This window comes from Gambusia affinis, linkage group LG21, assembly GCF_019740435.1.
Source record: "Gambusia affinis linkage group LG21, SWU_Gaff_1.0, whole genome shotgun sequence".
Classification (NCBI taxonomy): Eukaryota; Metazoa; Chordata; class Actinopteri; order Cyprinodontiformes; family Poeciliidae; genus Gambusia; species Gambusia affinis.
In genome coordinates, this window is record NC_057888.1 from 13,134,989 (window position 1) to 13,153,329 (window position 18,341).

General features: G+C 39.8%; 2 protein-coding genes across 4 annotated transcripts; one reads left to right on the forward strand and one right to left on the reverse strand.

Moving 5' to 3' along the window:
- Positions 1-70: 70 nt before the first annotated feature.
- LOC122823894 (arylamine N-acetyltransferase 2-like) lies at positions 71-1,481 on the reverse strand. The gene has a single exon (XM_044103900.1). It carries the CDS (start codon positions 1,127-1,129, stop codon positions 263-265), a length of 867 nt encoding a protein of 288 aa, XP_043959835.1. The 5' UTR covers positions 1,130-1,481; the 3' UTR covers positions 71-262.
- A 449-nt stretch (positions 1,482-1,930) lies between these two features.
- Positions 1,931-9,533, forward strand: zdhhc20b (zinc finger DHHC-type palmitoyltransferase 20b). Of its 3 annotated transcripts, XM_044103898.1 has the most exons (14): positions 1,933-2,133; positions 3,722-3,748; positions 4,086-4,180; positions 4,283-4,403; positions 4,487-4,556; positions 4,684-4,716; positions 5,463-5,583; positions 6,044-6,079; positions 6,260-6,389; positions 7,240-7,366; positions 7,521-7,610; positions 7,700-7,812; positions 8,443-8,484; positions 8,721-9,533. In XM_044103898.1, the coding sequence occupies exons 1-13, from the start codon at positions 2,016-2,018 to the stop codon at positions 8,478-8,480; spliced, it is 1,119 nt and encodes a 372-aa protein (XP_043959833.1). In that variant the 5' UTR covers positions 1,933-2,015; the 3' UTR covers positions 8,481-8,484; positions 8,721-9,533. The 3 variants fall into 3 exon arrangements, with proteins under 3 accessions (XP_043959832.1, XP_043959833.1, XP_043959834.1); XM_044103897.1 differs by having other exon boundaries at positions 1,931-2,133; positions 6,044-6,389; XM_044103899.1 differs by lacking the exon at positions 6,044-6,079 and having other exon boundaries at positions 1,934-2,133.
- The last annotated feature ends 8,808 nt before the right edge of the window (positions 9,534-18,341 follow it).

An 18,341-nucleotide genomic window follows, 5' to 3' on the forward strand; every position in this document is an offset into this window, starting at 1 on the left:
TCATTTGTTTTAATTGGTCATTGCCAGGTCAAATACTCAAAACCTAATCTAAGATTATCTTTCTATTCTGGTCCATTAAAAATAACTTCCTAGGTGAATTACCCTTGTGTACATATTTTTATTTTTTTTATTTTTTTGCTATTTAGTCTTTTTAATTAAACAATTATCAAAATCAAAAAATTGGTAACAACCGGAAGCACCTAATCGGTGCATCAGAAATTGTAGTAGTATATTTTGCCTTAAAAGTTATGACATCCATAAATCAGTATACAACTGGGGGTGGAGTAATTGTGTCATCCTTTGGAATAAGTGGAGACTGAAGCACAATTCCAAAGTTTTCTGCCAGAACAGTCGGGATTTCTTCATCTTCAAGTTCCCTGGTTGTGGTTTCTAGCTCACCTCCCGTTGCTTCAGAAGGGAATGTGGTGGTAATCAGCCTGCGGCCAACGTAAGACACCCTCCCGCCGGGTCTTAACACTGTGCAGAGGGACTTGCAGAAGAAGATGGAGCTTGGAGAGCTCTGGTGATACTGGCACATCTCTGCGAAGTCCTCCAGACGCCGAGGTTCCAGGGTGAACTTGTAGATCTCCGTCCAGTCCCCATCTTCGCCTCTGTTTTCCTCCTTTTGCCACTCCAGAAAGTGCACGTCGTCTATCCTTCTCAGACGGTAAACTCTGTGGCCCTGCTCCTGAGGACCACAAGTATCCAACGAAAGCGGGACACTAAAACCAGCAGAGCCGAAACCGACATCACACAGCCACCGTTTCCCTTCGAGGTTGACCATTATGATCAAATGGTCAAACGGGGGCCCGTAGCGACTAGTTATCGAGTTCTTCACCTGACCTGAGAGCACAGTGACCTGGAAGCCCAACTGGGTCAGCAGCCAGTAGAACAACGAGTTATTCTCAAAGCAAAAGCCACCTCTGCGCTGGTTCACAACCTTGTCGTAGAGGACCGGGAGGTCCAGCTTGACCTGTCCACCGCTGTGCACCGTCAGGTCTTCAAATGGCACCGACAGCAGGTGACAGGTGTGAACCGAGCGAAGCAGCTCCAGGCTGGGCACACCTGAAGGGCCTTCAAACCCGATCCGCGACAAGTACCGATCCACTTCCATCTTCACGGAAGACATTTTTTTCCTTCTATGTTTTCGGTGTCACGACGCTTTACTTTCACTTTTCTTTCCAGACTTTCCAGACAAAACCGAGTGCAGGGGAATTAAGAGCAGAAAGCGAACATGTCAAACAGAGTATTCCACATGAATGTGTCGATGTACAGGGTCAAAGTACGGTACATAAAAAGGGTGCCCTCGTGGGCCGTGGAATATAATGCAGAGGCCTAGTTAAGGAAAACAGTGCTAGAGGCTGCTGCCCAATCCTCAGTAAGGTCCAGAAGTTCATGCCACATCATTTCCATAATTTGTCAAATTTAAAGGAAATTCACAGATTAACTATATTCATTTATTAAGGAAAAAAAAAATCAAATAGCATTTTTCAAAATATGATTTGTGGATGACTGCCCAGTTATGACTGCCATACAATAATATAAAACCAGCATATTTATAGTAAAATAAAATGTTTAAACTAAACTATTTTTATATGTTATAGGTGACCTTCCTGTCTCTTTACAGTGCACAATATTTTGGACCACCAACTTGATCGACTCTCAGTTATTCTTAGGTTGAAAATTTGCCCACACCCTTTGACTTAGTCAAATATATAAATGTTATCATTTTTCGTTGTGATAAACAGTGGTATTACTATTGGAGTCATTCAAACATCATAAGGGGTTCAAAGACCTGCAATTTTGAGGTCATAGCTGAAATGTTGAGAGAGAAGTTTGTTTTTCCTTTCAGAGCTGATATTTATTCCCTTCCTATGTGGTCCAAAAAGGTTTTAAAATATAAATAGTCATGTATATATTTATTTAAGTTTGACTACTTCCTGTGTGGCTACGTGCTGGTGACGTCTTCACTTCGAACACTCCCTGCTCCCAGAAGAACAGGGAGAGGGAGAAAGATGGCGCCCACACACGTACTGAGATGCTGTCAACGGGGTTTAGCCTGGATCCCTGTGATTTTTATCGCCCTTGTCGTCTGCTGGTCCTATTACGCTTACGTGGTGGAGCTTTGTTTATGTAAGTAGACGGGTCGCTGTTTTCTGTCGCGTCCCTAAAGGCTTTTCAGACGGCCATGTTTTCATTGTAGTGTCCACTCACAAACACATCTGCTGCTGCTGCTGCTGCTGTGGCTGCTGTTGCTGCCATCAGGAAGTGAATGGGCTGCAGCTCAACAATGGTGCTGCCTGCCAGCCGGCTCCGAACACACAGATACGTGTCTGTTTGTCTGACATCTCGTCGGGTTGTACTGTATTCGGAAGAATATGTTTCGGGGAACGCATAAGGTTTCTCCAGCTGCACTTTAAGACTGCCGGTTTTGCATTTCTTGTTTTCTGCTCGGTTTGAACGGAGAGTGCGTTTTTACTGTTCTTTAAAATTGAAAGAAGCAATAGTTAAATTTAAGTCTGTCTGCGTCCTGTAATTTTTTTTCTGTTTCTCCCCTTTATTTAATCAAGAGTTAACTTTTATGCTTAATATTTTACTATGTATTACTCTTAAATGTATGTAAAACTTACATGAGCTAATTCTAGAAAGTCCCACTGTAAAGGCCAAGCTGAAGCTACGTTTGTACTCTGAAATGAGGCCATGTGATCCCCACCCTGCAGAGTAGAGATGCACCAACAATCTCACAAAGATTGAAATCAGACAATTTTACCTCAGTTGGTGATCCATCCATCAATTGTCTATACCTGCTTATCAGGGTTGCTGGGGTGGTGGGTCTCAGCCTGATGCCTACCTCCAGCAGTCATTGGATGAGAGGAAGGGTACATTCAGGACAGATAGCCAGTTTATCTAAGAGGCACACAGGATAAACAGTCATGCACACACATTCGCACACAATTTAAAGGAACCAAGTGACCTACTAAGTCATGTTTTGGTGCTGTGGGAGGCATCTGGAGTACCCAGAGTTAACCCACGCAGGATGAACAAGCAAATTCAACGCAAAAATACCCTGACAGGGATTCAAACCCAGAACCTTCTTGTTGCAAGGCAACTGAGCTCATTTTTAAATTGTTCATGAATGCAACAAACGCTGTAAAATAACACTGGTTTTGGGGGTGTAAATAATAAAAAAAAGGCTAAAGGTGATGTGCTTTGAGGAATAAATGGAGATGTGTAATAGAAACCAAATCAGAATCCGTAAGTTTGACTTCAAAGGAAATTTGTCTTGACCAGGAAAAAGTGCATCTCTACATAAAATTCCTAAAATATTAAATCAGCTACTAATTGTTTAAAGTTTTCCTTTATTAATATCATGACTCTGGCACAGGAATAACGTTTTGGGGTTTAATTCTTTGTAGTACACTGGATAGAGATTTAAAAAAAGCCTTTGTTTCTTAAAAAGAACATAAAAACATTTCTGGAAGTCCAATTCAAAAAGCATCACTGGAAATTTCAGTAAATTTCCACTTGGATTTTCTTGTCCAACCTTGCATATTACCATGGTAGAGTGAGTTTTTTTCCCCATCCTGAAATTATATTTAAATATATTTTGAATCTCCAGTTGTCCTTTTTTTGTTGTTGTTGTTATGCGGAAAGAAACTCTTTATTTCTGTTTGGTTTAGATCATTTTCTAACATTTATGTTTTCTCTGTATCTCTTACAGACACCATTACTATGATGGGAGAGCGGAGTAAGTACTGCAAAAGATGAAAAGTGTTTAATTTAATTTCAAATGGTATTTCATTGAGCTGAGTCTGTTTGGATTAATCTCCCTGATGTCTGCTGTAATGCACTCTGTAGACCTGCTGGCACAGAAAAGTTTGCCTGCTTGTCGCCCGGCAGCTCCTCCTTAATCAGCACTACCTATTTGCAGTCTTCTCCCATTAATTATATAACTGTATCCTCACCAGGCCTGTAGTCTGAGTAGCAGCAGTATTACCATAACTCATGTTCTGCGTCTGCACACTTACTGGATGGTTTGTGCTACTCTCCCGCTGATCCATTCTCCCTCCCTCCCCCGCCTCCAGTTGTCTACCTGATCTTCTTCCACGTCTCTTTCGTCATGTTTGTATGGTCTTATTGGAAGACCATCTTCACCAAGCCTGCCAACCCTTCCAAAGAGGTACAAGATCCCATAGCACTCCCTTTCTGTCTGCATGCTTCTGATCCCCTGCCATGATGAAACCAGCTGGATGATAAAAGCCTCGTGTCCACTTCGTTCCAGTTTTGCCTGCCAAAAGCCGAGAAGGAGCGCTACGAGAAGGAGGAGAGGCCAGAGTCCCAGCAGGAGATCCTGTGGAGAGCCGCCTCCACGCTGCCTATGTACACTCGCACGGGCGCCGGAGGTAAGGCCCCGTCACCCGGCTGGTAACACTGTCATTCATAGTCACCCTGTTATGACTGAAAGATTGTGCGAATCACTTTGCAGCGATCCGCTATTGCGACCGCTGTCAAGTCATCAAGCCAGACCGGTGTCACCACTGCTCCGCATGTGACATGTAAGAGAACCGGACTACCTTCAAGAAGTTCAGCTCTCCTATCAACTCTTTCTTTTTTGTTGTCGTCGTTTATTTTTTTGTGTGTCTCTGTGTAATTTGACCATTTGTTTTTTGTTTTGCTGCAAAGGTGTGTGCTGAAGATGGATCACCACTGTCCTTGGTAAATCTGATCTGCTTCCTGCTCTTACGGTCCCTTAGAAAAGTACCAAAATTCCTTGAGCCATTAAACGCATCCAGAGCTACAATAAACTGGTTTATATGGAAGCATAATCATGGGTTACAATGACCTGGACCTAAATCTAATTTGTTTTGCAAGACATAAAAAGTGTTGCTCATGGATAGAAAAGTCAGGGTGTAGTGATGCAAAGCCGCATGTACCAAAGGACTTGCAGATGTAATTGCAATTAAAGGTTGTTAAATCTTGCAGCCAAATTTACATGATAGCCACTTTTCTAGATTTTGTATGTAAAAGACTTTAAAACCCATGAGTAGTTGTCTTTCTAGTTCATGCTTGTGAATGCTGTGTGCCTTTAATATGATAGAATCTGTAAAACTAAATAGTATAAAATAGTTGATATAGCATTAATGTTGAGTAATTTCACATGTAAGACACATTTGCTTCACTTCCAGTCAACGATTGGAAAACTCATGGAAAACTTAAGAATGCCATTGATTTTTTTTTCTCTCTCTCTCTTAGTTAATTATTGGTGAATTTATCATTGCGGATTGAATGTTTTCTCTGTCCTGTAACTAGGAAAGTGCCTAATAGGGTCTATTTATCTTTTTTTGGAGCCCTTTACTGCCTGTAATACTCCAGAATTTTCACTTCCTTTTTGTAACGTTGAATTTCTGTCTAATAAGGTGACTGTTAAAGAATTTTGTGTGTGTGTGTGTGTGTGTGTGCAGGGTGAACAACTGTGTCGGCTTCTCTAACTACAAGTTCTTCATCCTCTTCCTGGCCTACTCGCTGGTGTACTGTCTGTTCATTGCCGCCACGGTTCTACAGTATTTCATAAAGTTCTGGACCGTGAGTACACGATGCAGAGATGTCGGCTCTGTGTGTGTTTTGCATGCGTGTGTGTGCGTTCAGATGCAGATCTGTTCGGAATGAGCTTCCACCCAAATGGTTGTGCATGGCGCTGACTTCTCCTGTGCTCTCTTTTTTTTTTTTTCCCTCTGTCCGCTCTCACCCTTAGCCCCTTGACCCCGGTTCTCTTCCAGTTTCCTCATCTGAAGTCGTGGAACACAACGGGTCATTGTTCACCGATTTTTCTCTCTCCACGATCAGAACCACCAGTCACACCGCTAGAACAGCAGCAAACTCTCTTGCAGCCGCTCCACTTGCATTTCCTCTCATCTCTTCTCTCTCTCTCCATTCTCATCAGTCTATCCTCTTTTGTTCGTCAGCCTTCTCCTTGCTTTCCCCCTGTTTTCCGACTGTTTTCTCCTGTTGTTCCTAACTGGTCTTGTTTCTGTTTATACTAAAGCTTTGTCGTAGGAAATCGGCAGAGAACTGCCCAAAGGTAACCCAGCCGTCCTCTAAAGCCAGGAGTTTTGCATGCCGTCGTGATACGCATGCAGTGACATGGTTCTCATCCTTCTGTTGCCTGCGTTGCTTTATCCTTTCCTCCTTTCTAAAAATGACCATCCCTGTAAATTTGTTATCGATCCCCGTTTCCCTCTCCTCCCATCTCTTCCCACAGAATGAGCTGAATAACTCTGCCAAATTCCACGTCCTGTTTTTGTTTTTTGTGGCGGCCATGTTCTGCATCAGTATTCTCTCCCTCTTCAGTTACCATCTGTGGCTCGTAGGGAAGAACAGATCCACAATAGGTAATGCATACACTAAATTTGTAAAAATGCAGTAGGAGTTGTTTTTTCTTTATGGACTCAATGATTTGTTGATATTTTAAGCAGCCTTGCAGTGTACTGATGCAGTTTTTTAAAAAAGTATAAAACTTAGAATTTATCAAATATGAAAGCATATTTACATTTACTTGTCCCACTCAATAATCACTATGGGTTTTGAGCATTTAATCAATCAAAAAAAAAAAAAATGCCCCTAAATTTTTTTAATTCTGGGATTTTTTTTTTTTTACTGGTCCCCAATTTATTGAATCACATCAAGTTGAGATTTATCCGTCATAGTTTCTAACTGATGTAAATTTGTTCAAATGCATAAGGAAAGATATTTCTGTCACTCCATTGTTTCATGATTTTTTTCAAGAACAAAAAAGAAGAAAGAAAATGTGACAGACTTTTTTGTGCTCACATAATGGGAGGGAAAATGTAGGTCCCTACCTTAAATTTTAGATTTTCTTATCCAGCATGTCCTATCAGGAGAAAACAGAACAGCTCGATGTGATGTTTTCACATTTGTATTATCTGCTGAAGGCCTTGCTTTTTTGTAAATGATCAACAGACAGGTTTCCAACTTCCTTTGAAATGACTTCTTCCTCTGACTTCAGTTTTAAACACCTTACTTAGAAAGGACATAGCAGAAATAAAGACTTTCAAGAAACCTGTAGTTTATTTTTTTTGTTTGCAGAAGGAGCCGTATGAACAAAAATTAATGAGACGGTCGGTCTGTGTTTTTCCTCCCCTGCTTATGACAGGTTATACATGTTGTTCCACTGTTTTATTATTTTATGATCTCTCTCTTTGCGTTGCTTCCTCCCTGCAGAGGCATTCAGAGCGCCGGTCTTCAGAACAGGCTCGGATAAGAACGGTTTTTCTCTGGGCTTCCGGAAGAACATCGCTCAGGTCTTCGGCGACCAGAAGCAGTACTGGCTGCTGCCGATCTACACCAGGTAACAGACTTGCAGTTTTGGAGACACAAAAGATAGCTTGAGCTAAGGCTTTTTTTTTTTTTAGCATATTTGTATTTGGGCTCCAGTTCATGCAAAGTTTGTTCCCTTTTAAATTTCGTTTGTTAATCTTAAGTTTCTTTCCCGTTTGCTCCAGTCAGGGGGACGGTCTGACGTTTCCCACCCGATTGGTCAACGCTGATGCAGAGCAGGCCACTGTCACTCTGCAACCTGATTCCAATAAATGGTTTCTTGTTTTTCATATACACATTAGAAAATACTTCATTTTGTCTCTTTCTGTGTGGAAAGCAGGGCTAACAGAACTTCTTCTTACAGCGTGCCAGAGGTCTCCGTGAGCCCCCTCAGTGAGTCGCAGAACCGCCTTCTGAGCAATGAGCAGCAGGCCAACAACGCTGAAGACCACCTGGCCGAAAACGTCCTCAAATCAGGTAAACGAGGGATGCACCAATCCATGAGGCTTAGTACCGTTCTAATACAGAAAAACAGTGCTGAATTGACTTAAAACATTTCTCTTTTTATACATAAATATGCAAAATTACAAAATTGTTTGGTAACTGTGCACCAGTACAGCACACTTAAATACAGCAATAGCTTCAGAAGCCTGGTCAAACGTGTAAAAACAACACAACTGTAATTTATTTGTCAGTGGACTGTGGAATATAATGTTTTTCTGTTATGCTCCAAAAACATTGGAGTATAACAACCACTGTAAAATAAATAATGAATATGAAACTGACAAAAAACAATAGGTTGACTATCTTGGTCAAACTGCACTGAAGCAAATGTTCAGAAAGTGCAATTAGGCATTCTAAATATAATGTAAAATAAAGAAAGCCTCACAACTCTTAGAGCACAAAGCACAGTATTGGAGAGAACAGATCTGCCCTTATGGATCGGGCACATTGTCACCAATACCCCATGTAGAAATTATTTTTCAATATGGGACTGATACATATATTAATGTCAGATCGGTGCATCTCTTTATGAAAATGATTGCATTAATCTCGATTTAATTAGACATTTATGTACCTTACTGTGTCTTCACTTTGACTTCACAGCCGAGAGTGAAACCGTCACCATGGAGAGTGAGTCCTAACCAGGTAAACAAGGTCCACTCAGACCATTTCATTTCAACTCAGTGGATATGTAACATTAATGTTCACATGCATGTTGGGCTTTTTAATTAATTATTTGAAGTATTGTGTCTTCAGGCTGTACTGATAAGTTTGAATGTATTGTGACATTTCTTGACCATGCAAGGCATTGATTTTTTTTTTTGTGTAACAAATAAGGAGAAGTGATTGTTAATTTTTGTTCTGTTTCTTCTGGGCCACAGGAGAAACACATGTCATCTAATGTGATGCCTTAAAAAAAACAACAACAAAAAAAAAACCAAACAGTCTTGTTCATCACCGTGGCAACAGTCCCAATAAGTGGATTCCTCACGGACACATTCAGAGAACCTTTTTGGAAACGCAGTCCACTGGCACAGGGCACCACAGTATTGCTTTAATAGCCTTGGCGTTTTTGCATGCAGTGTTGGACGGACATCTCTTAAACACGGGTTCCCCATCACCACACTCGGCGCGGACGCATTTCTCTCCTTTTGTTTTGCAAGTGTATGAAGATCTACAGGACTCTTCAGTTGAACTGTTCTTTTGTTTTTTTGTTGTTGCTGTTTTTTTTTTAAATATAATTATGTTTATTTTTGTGCCAAAAGCCTCCACGATGCACCTGATCTCAGACGCGCCGAGCGCGCTGTAAAATTTTTCAGCGTATTTTTTTTTTTTTAAACCAACTCATAGTGGAGATGGATCATTGCTTCCCATTCTGTGCATCTCATCTTTAAAAACAAATAATTATAAAGCTGGAGTGATTTTTTTTTTTTGTTTTTTTTGTTTTTTTGTTTGTTTTATGCACCTTTTTGAGATGGATGTTTCTGCCACCAAAAAGCTGGACCGTTGCAGAGGACTCTACCCCACGGTTCAGTGGACTGTGCCTGTCCTCGGCATCAAAGACTGGAGCCAGACTTTACGTGGCGAGATATTTGAGCACAAGATGGCGCATTTGCACTTCGTTGATATTAATTGTCCAACAAAACAACATTCTCTTTTCCTTCTTTTTTTTTTTTTTTTTTTTTTTACTTTAACATATCCAAATGATATCAATGGTGTGACAGATGTTGTTTTATGTTTATGTGTTAAAGCTCAAGTCGCAGTCATCAAAAACTGACTGAAAGGATTAGCTCAAAGTGTCTTCGTGGCAAGACGGCATTGAATTATGCTGCTTTTAAAAAAAAAAGAAAGAAAGAAACAGTCAAACCTGGAAGGTGTTTTACCCAGTGCACTCTGGCTATTTTTAAAAATTTTTTACCGTCTGGTGGTTGATTTCCACAGCTCACAGCTTCAACCTTTACCAAGACACCTGCTGCCAAATAAGGGCTGAGATGTCAGGAGCTATGACATCTGAACCTGAAGTGTTTACAGCATCTTAGCTTTATCCTAACCTCACAGGCCAGTGTCATCACATCCCGAAATGGATGCAGCAGTTTCTGTGATGCATTTATATTTCTCTGAAACTTGTTGCTTTACCAGTTTCAGACAGTAGGTGGAGAGGATGTGCTATTTATTTATTTTTTTGAGCACCAAGGCAGATACAATTGAAACCAGATGTTCACGTACTTACTAAAGATGAAACCTTATTCTTTACGCCCTTTCTGATTGTAAATCACACAGAACATTTCCCGTTTTAGTTCAGTGAAGGTTACCGCAATACTTTGTGTTCGCTAAATGCCAGGTAAATGAAGAACAGTTTGTGAATTTTAGAAAACTCTCGTAAAATTGTTTTGTTTTTTTTTTCTGTCTGAGTTGGGTTAAACGTTCTGGCCGTCTTTCCATTAACCACTTTGTGGTGGTAGAATTAGGATCATTGTTCAAATGGGAGACCTGTTTTTTGCCTGGGCTTTAACTTCCTGGCTGATGTCTTCAGATGCTGTTTCAGTGTAGATCCTTGTATTGGGGGGAGGGGGGCATCTGTGTTGTGAATCACACCAGTTTGCAGTAAAACAGCCACATGACACCGTCCTCCCCGTACTTCAGTTTGGGATGGTGTGCTACGGCTGGCAAGCTTTGCCTTTCATCCCTCTCTGTCAAATGATGGTAGTGATGGACAGGTATTCTCCGACTGTAACGTCTATAATTTGTTTTGGAGTAGTGGTTTCATTTTCGCTGAGCGACGTTGGTACATCATCAGGTGGGTTTTTTTCCCAAATTGCTCGAAGGGAGAGCTGGGAAACAAATCAATAACAAAATATATCGCAAAGGATACGTGATCGATATCAACAGAAAAACCACACAGCATCCTGGGGGGGCGTAGGCAGAGGGAAGGCGTTTGTCCCTCAGCTACTGATGGCTAGCTTACCAAGATGGGTGACATCAACTAACTTACCCACTGTTTGCTTACCTAGCAACGACCTTGTTGAGTTAAGTTTTGTTTCTAAGCAGTTATGAAGCCCGTGGCAAGATGAAAACAAAGAAAAATAAAAAATTGGAGTGAAAGGGGGAAATGAGCACAAACGCTCGACAGTGGATAAAACATGAAAGATTATGCCAGCAATTTGGCAGGATTTTTACATATTTAAAATGAAAAGCTAATCAATAATTATCAATACTGACTGATGTGAAATGTTTATACTGTGATAAGTTTTTCAATCATGTTATCCAGCCCTAATTGAAGGCATCGTAATTCAATTTAAAAAAAACTTTGTTGATCCCATAAGGAAATTAAATCGAATAATCTAATTGGATGTCATTTTTGACTTAGACAATGGTAGAGTTCGTTAAAACACTATCTCTAATTATTCTTGCATTTTGCAAAAGAAGAAAATGTCTTCATTCGAATGCGATTAAAAGAAATGTGCATTTTTTAAATTGTTTATCTGGTTTCAAATGTAAAAGACTGTCCTGAGGTAAATGTTCTTTTTTTTCTTACTGCAGTTTTTAATCCCCCAGTTTTCATGTATTTCGTCAGTGTCAAATCATTGTGGATCGCTTTACTGTGATAAACCATCCAGATCTCTTTTGAAAGCGAATCGGACCCCTCTGATCAGAGTCGACGGTGGCTGAAGCTCAAATTGTGCCCGTTTTCAGAACTGCTGACGGACCCTGATCTTGTTCGAGACTCTTGTTTTAAAAAATGTCGAACGCGGGTTTCCTGAATCCCCGGGTCGGCTGGGATCTGTTGAAACCTGTCGCTGGATGAGCCCCTCCGCAGAACAGGTCCCACCAAACTCTCTGGTCGTGATGTTTACAGCCTGTTCATGTTGAGCTTGGTGCGGTGAAACGTTCAGAAATCTTAACTTCAGAGTCGTGTCTTTCTGGGTATGCTTATTATTATTTTTATCAGTATTTTTATGCTTTACAAACCAGCGAATGAGGGGTTTTGTTACTGCACTATCACACTGTGGTTAGATCTCAAAAGTTACTGTAAGGGATCGCTGTCCAAGCCAAGGTTCTGTCCTGATTATGTATAGCTCGTGATTTAACATTTAGTGAAAGAAAATTGTTACAGAATGTTCTTGTGTCACACATAAGAAACTCACATCGGACCTGCCGTCTTGTTTTACCGTTGCCTGTATCCTCTGCCCAGCTGTTTGGCCCCCCCGAGGAGTGTGTGTGTGTGTGCGTGTGCGTGCGTGTGTGTGTGTGTGTTTTGTAATGCTTCATTTTAGTGTCTTTTTGTAATATTCTTGTATTGGGAGGAATGCTTCTGTGCAGAAAAAGAGATTCTGGACTCTGGCTCAAAGCATGGCACCTAACTTCTGTAAAAGGGGGGCAGGGAGGGAGTTTTACTATAAAACTGGAAGAGGGGGACGGGAGGATTGGTGTGAAATTGTCAATTTTTTTCTGAAATTTTTGCAAGTCATGTTTTCAATGAGCTTTACTCTTGTCTGTATAAACTTATTAAATGAAGCCATAAAAACTCCTGTGAAAACAGAAGAAGGATCTGATGACTTTGGTTATCTTTTATACATTGATCCCATGCTACGTCTGTCTCCACGGTTCAGGTTGTAGCCTATCATAACTGTCTATGTTCTATTTTAAAGTGTGTGTATTATATAAGCAAACAAAAAGAATTGCTATATATATTTTTCTTGTCTCATTAATTTCATTGTTCCTACTTATAAGTACATGCCTCTTAATTAACTGGGAAAATAACAATAAATGTCTTTAAAAAAACAAACAAAAAACACCAACTTGTGTTTAGTTTTCCATCAGAGTAATTGGAGATTATTGTGAGCCAAAGCAATTATGTTATCTTTCTAATTAATTCTTGCCTGTGGTTTATTTCACTTGGACACAAAAACACTCATAAGCAGGTCAGTCCTGGGTAAAGTCAACATACAAGAAGAGCCTAAAACATTAGAATAACATTAAAGTTAATTTGTTTTAGTAATTGCATTTAGAAGTAGACTCCACAGAGAGTCAAATATCCAGTGTTTGTTCATTTTGCTAAAATCTAATTAATTCAAAATAGATGTTCTTAAAATATTCCATACGATCAAATAAAAAAAACAATTTTAATTGTGACATTTTCATAGAAATGTCACAATTGTGGGGAAGACTCCTGACGTGTTTGTCCAGCAAACGGTCATTGACACTCTTCACTAGAGAAGTAAGCCCCGGTGGAAAAAAGAGGCACGTAACACTGATAACGGCGTCCTTGACGAGATCGTGAAACCGAACCCATTCAAAAGTTTGTGGACATTCACAAGGTGTGGACCTCAGGTGGAGTTGATGCTTGAAGAGCCACATGATTGATCGCCTCCATTCCACGCCGCCATGAGTAATTTTCTGGAAATAAATCTCTTTTAGGAGTAGTTTTACTTGAGCCATGTTTTTATAAAGTATCGTTACTCTAGAGTAAAATTTCTGGATACTCTACCCAATGTGAGTAACTAAGCCGAATGAAGAAAAAAAAAAAAAACTAAAGTATTTTTGTTTTGCAGCTCAAGTTAAAATAGATTTTTTGTTAGTTTTTTGTTATTCTACTGGCATTTTCTACCTGCTGTTGGCCTGGAAATACTTGACCGTGTCCTAATACGATCAATATAAGCGTTATGGATTGTAAGCGATAGCTTTTGTAGGGTTTTTGTTTTGCATTTTATGGGAAAGAATTAGTTGCACAAGTGTTTAGAGAGCCTGAATCTTATTTTCTAATCACATTATTTGTATTAGTTATTGCATTATAATCTTTAAAATACCAGAATTTTTACATAACTGTACATTGTTTTCTGTCTGACATTTTAAGATATTTAATCAGATAATCTGATCAGATACTCAGCACTTGTACGTTTATATGGTATGTTGGGTATGTAGTATGCTTAGACAGTATATATTGAATTGAATTTTTTTGTTTTATGATATTCTTCTTTTTTTGTCGTTGTTGTTGTTGAGATGTTCCATTGTGTGATGTTTCCTGAACAGGTTGTTGTTGTTGAAATCGAGAATTTATTCCCAATCAACTTACTTGACAAAACAATTGTGAAATAAAATAAAAATACTTGGGAAGCGTTTTGACAAAATGCTTTTTCACTCTTTGAGTATGTTCTTCCATCGTTGCATTTTACTTGAGTAGTGCGACTCATACTTCAGCACAATTTTTAGGTGCTCTACCCACTTTCGAATGCTTTATTCAAACTTAAACATAACCTGTTTAAGTTTGTTTTAAATTATTGTTGTGATTTTTTTTTTTTTTTTAACATTTTGGTTGTCGTTAACTCCAGGTCATAACCCAAACAGCATATTGCATATTTTGTAACGTTACAGCAAAGCTCTAATATAGCTAGAGGGACGCCTACACACAATGGTCACAGCATTTAGTCACAACTGCTGGATCCTTTTCAGATCATCATCAGGTCAGACATAACGAGCAGTGAGACACTCCCTTCCATAAACACTCCACAGACAGTTGAACACTTTCTAATAGGGCTCAGACTTAACAAAATGCCTTTTGAAAAGGAAATGCTTTCTTTATTGTAGCTGTTTTTTTTTTTTCAAACATACATTTATTACTTTTCCAGATTTTTAAACAAAAATACACAGGAGGAATAAAACTCAATTGTGTATACAGAGAAATAAACAAGCCAAAAGGAACCTCTAAAGGTCCCAAACAGACAGGTGAAATGCAGTGAGGTAGTCTAGAGTTGAGATTTTATCCAGAGTAAAGCAGCAATAAAGGGTCCCCTTAATTAACTTCAATATACTCATTTCATACCTTTTTTTTTAAAAGCAGTCAATTACATATAGGTTTTTTGTATATTGCAAAAATAAATTGAATAAGTGCAATCATGTATGTTCACCATTACATGTCAAAACAAGTAATAATATAACATTGGTAATAAAAATATCTATTTATTGGTCAGGTGTAATATTGTAATCTTGATTGTGAGACTTACATTAGCCACACGCCTAAAATCAGAATAATCAACAGAAATAAAAGCTTCTGAATTTTCATTCAACACAGAGGAGGGAAAAAATAAAGACTTTTTTTTTTTAACAACGGACAAAAAAATTGGTATCTGTAAATAAAAAAACCCCCTCAGTACCCAAAAAGAAAAACTTGAACTGAAAACATTAAGATAAAAAAAGGTAAAGTATTTGAGAGGTTGAAGTCTGATTTAAGGCATGTGTGAACAGTTGTGTCTTTTATAGGCAACTAGTTCCAACAGGCCCAATAAATACACGTAATGAGTGGAGGACATGATGTCCATGGTGATCAAATGCTTTTCTCATGCAATAAGATGATAATTAGTTACATAAAAATTACACAATGTTGTTTCCTGGATTTTATTGTTTTAGATTCTCACAGTTGGCGTGTACTCAAAATGAAAATGACACTCCAGACTTACAAAGGGTATGTTGGAAAATCAGCAGTGCATTAAATACTTATTTTCCCCAAGACTAAACCAGACCGCAAACTAAAATAACTATTTTATTAATATGTATTCTTAATATGTATTTGTTTTTTTTAATAATTCTTATGTTTTGTGATTGATGTATAAAAAATGAAAATGAATAAAACCCATTTATGTTGTAATATTAAGACTACTGGGAGACGTGCTGTGTAGTGTTAAATTGCTTAAAACTTGGCCTTTGATATCTCCTCCTTTTCTTGTTTTACACCAAAATCTGATAGTAGGGATGGTTTGGCGCACTGTGACTGGATTGAACAAATGCTGATTATTAGATGTAACTTACAGTTTTTTCAGTTTTCCAACAAACGCAAGAACACACAAACCTTTTATGAGGCAGATCTCACATTTGGCTGAGAAACATGAGGGCAACTTAGAAGAAGTGATGCTGCCTTTTAGTTCAGGAAATGCCATATTACTCATATAAGAGCATATGTGTGGTGGGTTTTTTTTTATTTTTATTTTTCCCCTGAAAGCAGTGGGTGTCCTACACACTCACTGCAGTGTGCAATGCGAGATTAGATCATCAACATTAGATAAGCGCCACACATAATGCGACAATAAAAATGTGGTGCCAAGCACACCAAAAACAAGAGTCAGGCATGAAACAGAACAAGACGTTAAAGGCAGAGCCACATAAATGACATCTTGACAAATGGCTTGGATGAATCAAATGTGCTGCAATTATCCCACATTACATTTAATGCGTCGATCACAATTTTGTAAGCGGGGTGCTGTTCGGGGGAAGAGATTTGCATCTGATGTAGATTTGCACCAAATCACTCACAGCAGAGTGATGTGGTGGGTAGCCTTGTTCCGTCAGCAGATGACACTGATTAGGAACAGTAAACACAGCTTTGGTTCAATCTCAGTTAGCGTTCTGTGCACTCAAAATCCTGAACCCAGTTGATCATTGACCCCTGTTATCTGTGTGGCACCCCGGCCCTTGACACCCGCCACAGAGAGACGTCCCTGCCCCTTCCTACTAACGCATGCTCCACCCGTTCTTTTGATGCAGTTGTAATTGCCTTTACTAGAAGGAGCCACAAATGAAAGTAAAGGCAAATCAGGGCAGGAGATTGACCTGATACATCTGGTTTTCAGAGCTGATTTCTTTGAAAGTGCCAAACTCCAGCATAATATGGCCTCTGCAGACATGACTGCAGCTCAACTCCGTCTGTTGCACCGATAGAACCAAAAAAGGCCAAAATATGTCGCGTTAACGTGTTTTAAAGAACGAGAACCAAACTAAATCTAAGCGTTTCCTGTGTTTCAGCATCAAACTGCTCCTGTCTGCTTCTCAATGTCATAAACTCTGGGTCAATTTTAAAGTTGGATAACAAACTTGTTTGCTTAAGAAAAAGGGAAAAAAGGACCTAAACCAAAAGTGGTCACAGTGTATCTACATGGGACACCCATTAACGGAATAAGTATTTGTGATACTGGAAAGAGATCTCAGGCTTTTGCAAACATACCAACTACTGGCAGGACTCCAGAAATCCATGCCATACTTTTTGGAGCTTTGCTTCTGAGTTTGCTTCCCGATGAACTACAGATAAATATCTGGCATCCAGATGTAAATTTAGCTGTGAGCAAATCCCGGCAGTATCAGATTTGTCTCAGCACAGTCACAGCCTCTGACAGGAGAACTTTTCAGACTTGCAAATGTAGCCCACCAGCGTCAGCTTTGTTGGACGGGATACTTGCATTACTTGTTTTCTGAACAGATCCTCATTCAGGCTAGTCAGGACAGATACTTTTAAATCTATCACAAATATGGAAATATTGACAAGGCGTGCACCAAGTCGAGTTGTTCTAACTTGAATAAATGAATCAGTGGTCGTATAAGATTCAACATTTGTAGGTAGCTCACACTCTGCATTTTGTAACAGTGTTGTGAAAGCCTCGTCCTTCGTTAAATGGAATACTTTGTAAAAGAGGAGCATCGGGTCACATGCTGTGATTCGTCCACACTTGTCTGTTTTTCAGCCTGCTGGGTATGTCCCTGGGACGAGGCAGCCGGCACAAGGATAATGGAAGTTTTCTTGAGCACGCATGCTGGCTTGAAAAATAGATTTTAAACATGGGGGGAGGAGGGTGCAGAGGACGGGTTCTGTTCTCAGCCCTCCCATGAGGATGGAAGATTTTAAAAGTTCCAGTTGAAGATATACAGTACCTTGCAAAAGTGTTCAGTGAACTTTAACTTGCTTGCATTTTTGCAACATTCAATTGGATTTCATGCGATAGAACAACACAAAGTTGCACACCTTTGGGATGAAATTTGAAGAGAGGGTAGAGGATTTTGTTTTCAACCCCATGACCTATGGAACTCCTAAATGAAATCCAGCACAAACAATTCCCCTCATAAGTCAAACACGTCAGTAGCAGAATCCACCTGTGTGCATTCTAATATCGGTGACGGCCAATGCCATCACAAAGGCTGTGGGACACAGCAGCCAGGTAGAAAGAGTTCGGGAGACGTCTAAAGCCGAGTTCGACGTGTAACGTGACAAAATGTGAAACAGTCTGAGGGATGTGCAAACCTTTGCAAGGCACTGCAACATGTATGTCTTTGGACTGCAGGACGAAACCAGAGCACCAGGGGAAAACCCATGTAAGCACACTCATGCAAGAATGAATGCATGCATGTAGTGGTGGCAGAGTCATCCTGTGGGGTTGGTTTTTCTTCAGCAGACAGATAGAATCCGGTCTGTGTCGATTCGAAAATCGGAGAAGCTAAGTTCAAGTAAATCTGTTGGAAGTTGCAAAAGACTTTAGAGTGGGCCTGCAGGATCGCCTTCAGCTATTTGACATCCCTAAACTTGCAGCCACAGCTAGACTGGTCATATTAACGTACTGTATGTCCTGCTATGGCTGGTGGTTGCATTGTTACGCTCTTTGCTTCCTGCAGCCACATGTTTACCTGCTAGAGTTGGCGAGGCCGAACCTGGGAGATGCCAGCGCAGCTGCACTTATTAGCACCTC

What these genes read in the sequence shown, in the direction of transcription:
- LOC122823894 (XM_044103900.1), bottom strand. Translation starts at nt 1,129, where the DNA reads ATGTCTTCCGTGAAGATGGAAGTGGATCGGTACTTGTCGCGGATCGGG.
- zdhhc20b (XM_044103897.1), top strand. Translation starts at nt 2,016, where the DNA reads ATGGCGCCCACACACGTACTGAGATGCTGTCAACGGGGTTTAGCCTGG. An exon ending in CGTGGTGGAGCTTTGTTTAT is followed by an intron (nt 2,134 to 3,721) that starts GTAAGTAGACGG and finishes TATCTCTTACAG; the next exon opens with ACACCATTACTATGATGGGA. An exon ending in CGAAAACGTCCTCAAATCAG is followed by an intron (nt 7,813 to 8,442) that starts GTAAACGAGGGA and finishes TTGACTTCACAG; the next exon opens with CCGAGAGTGAAACCGTCACC.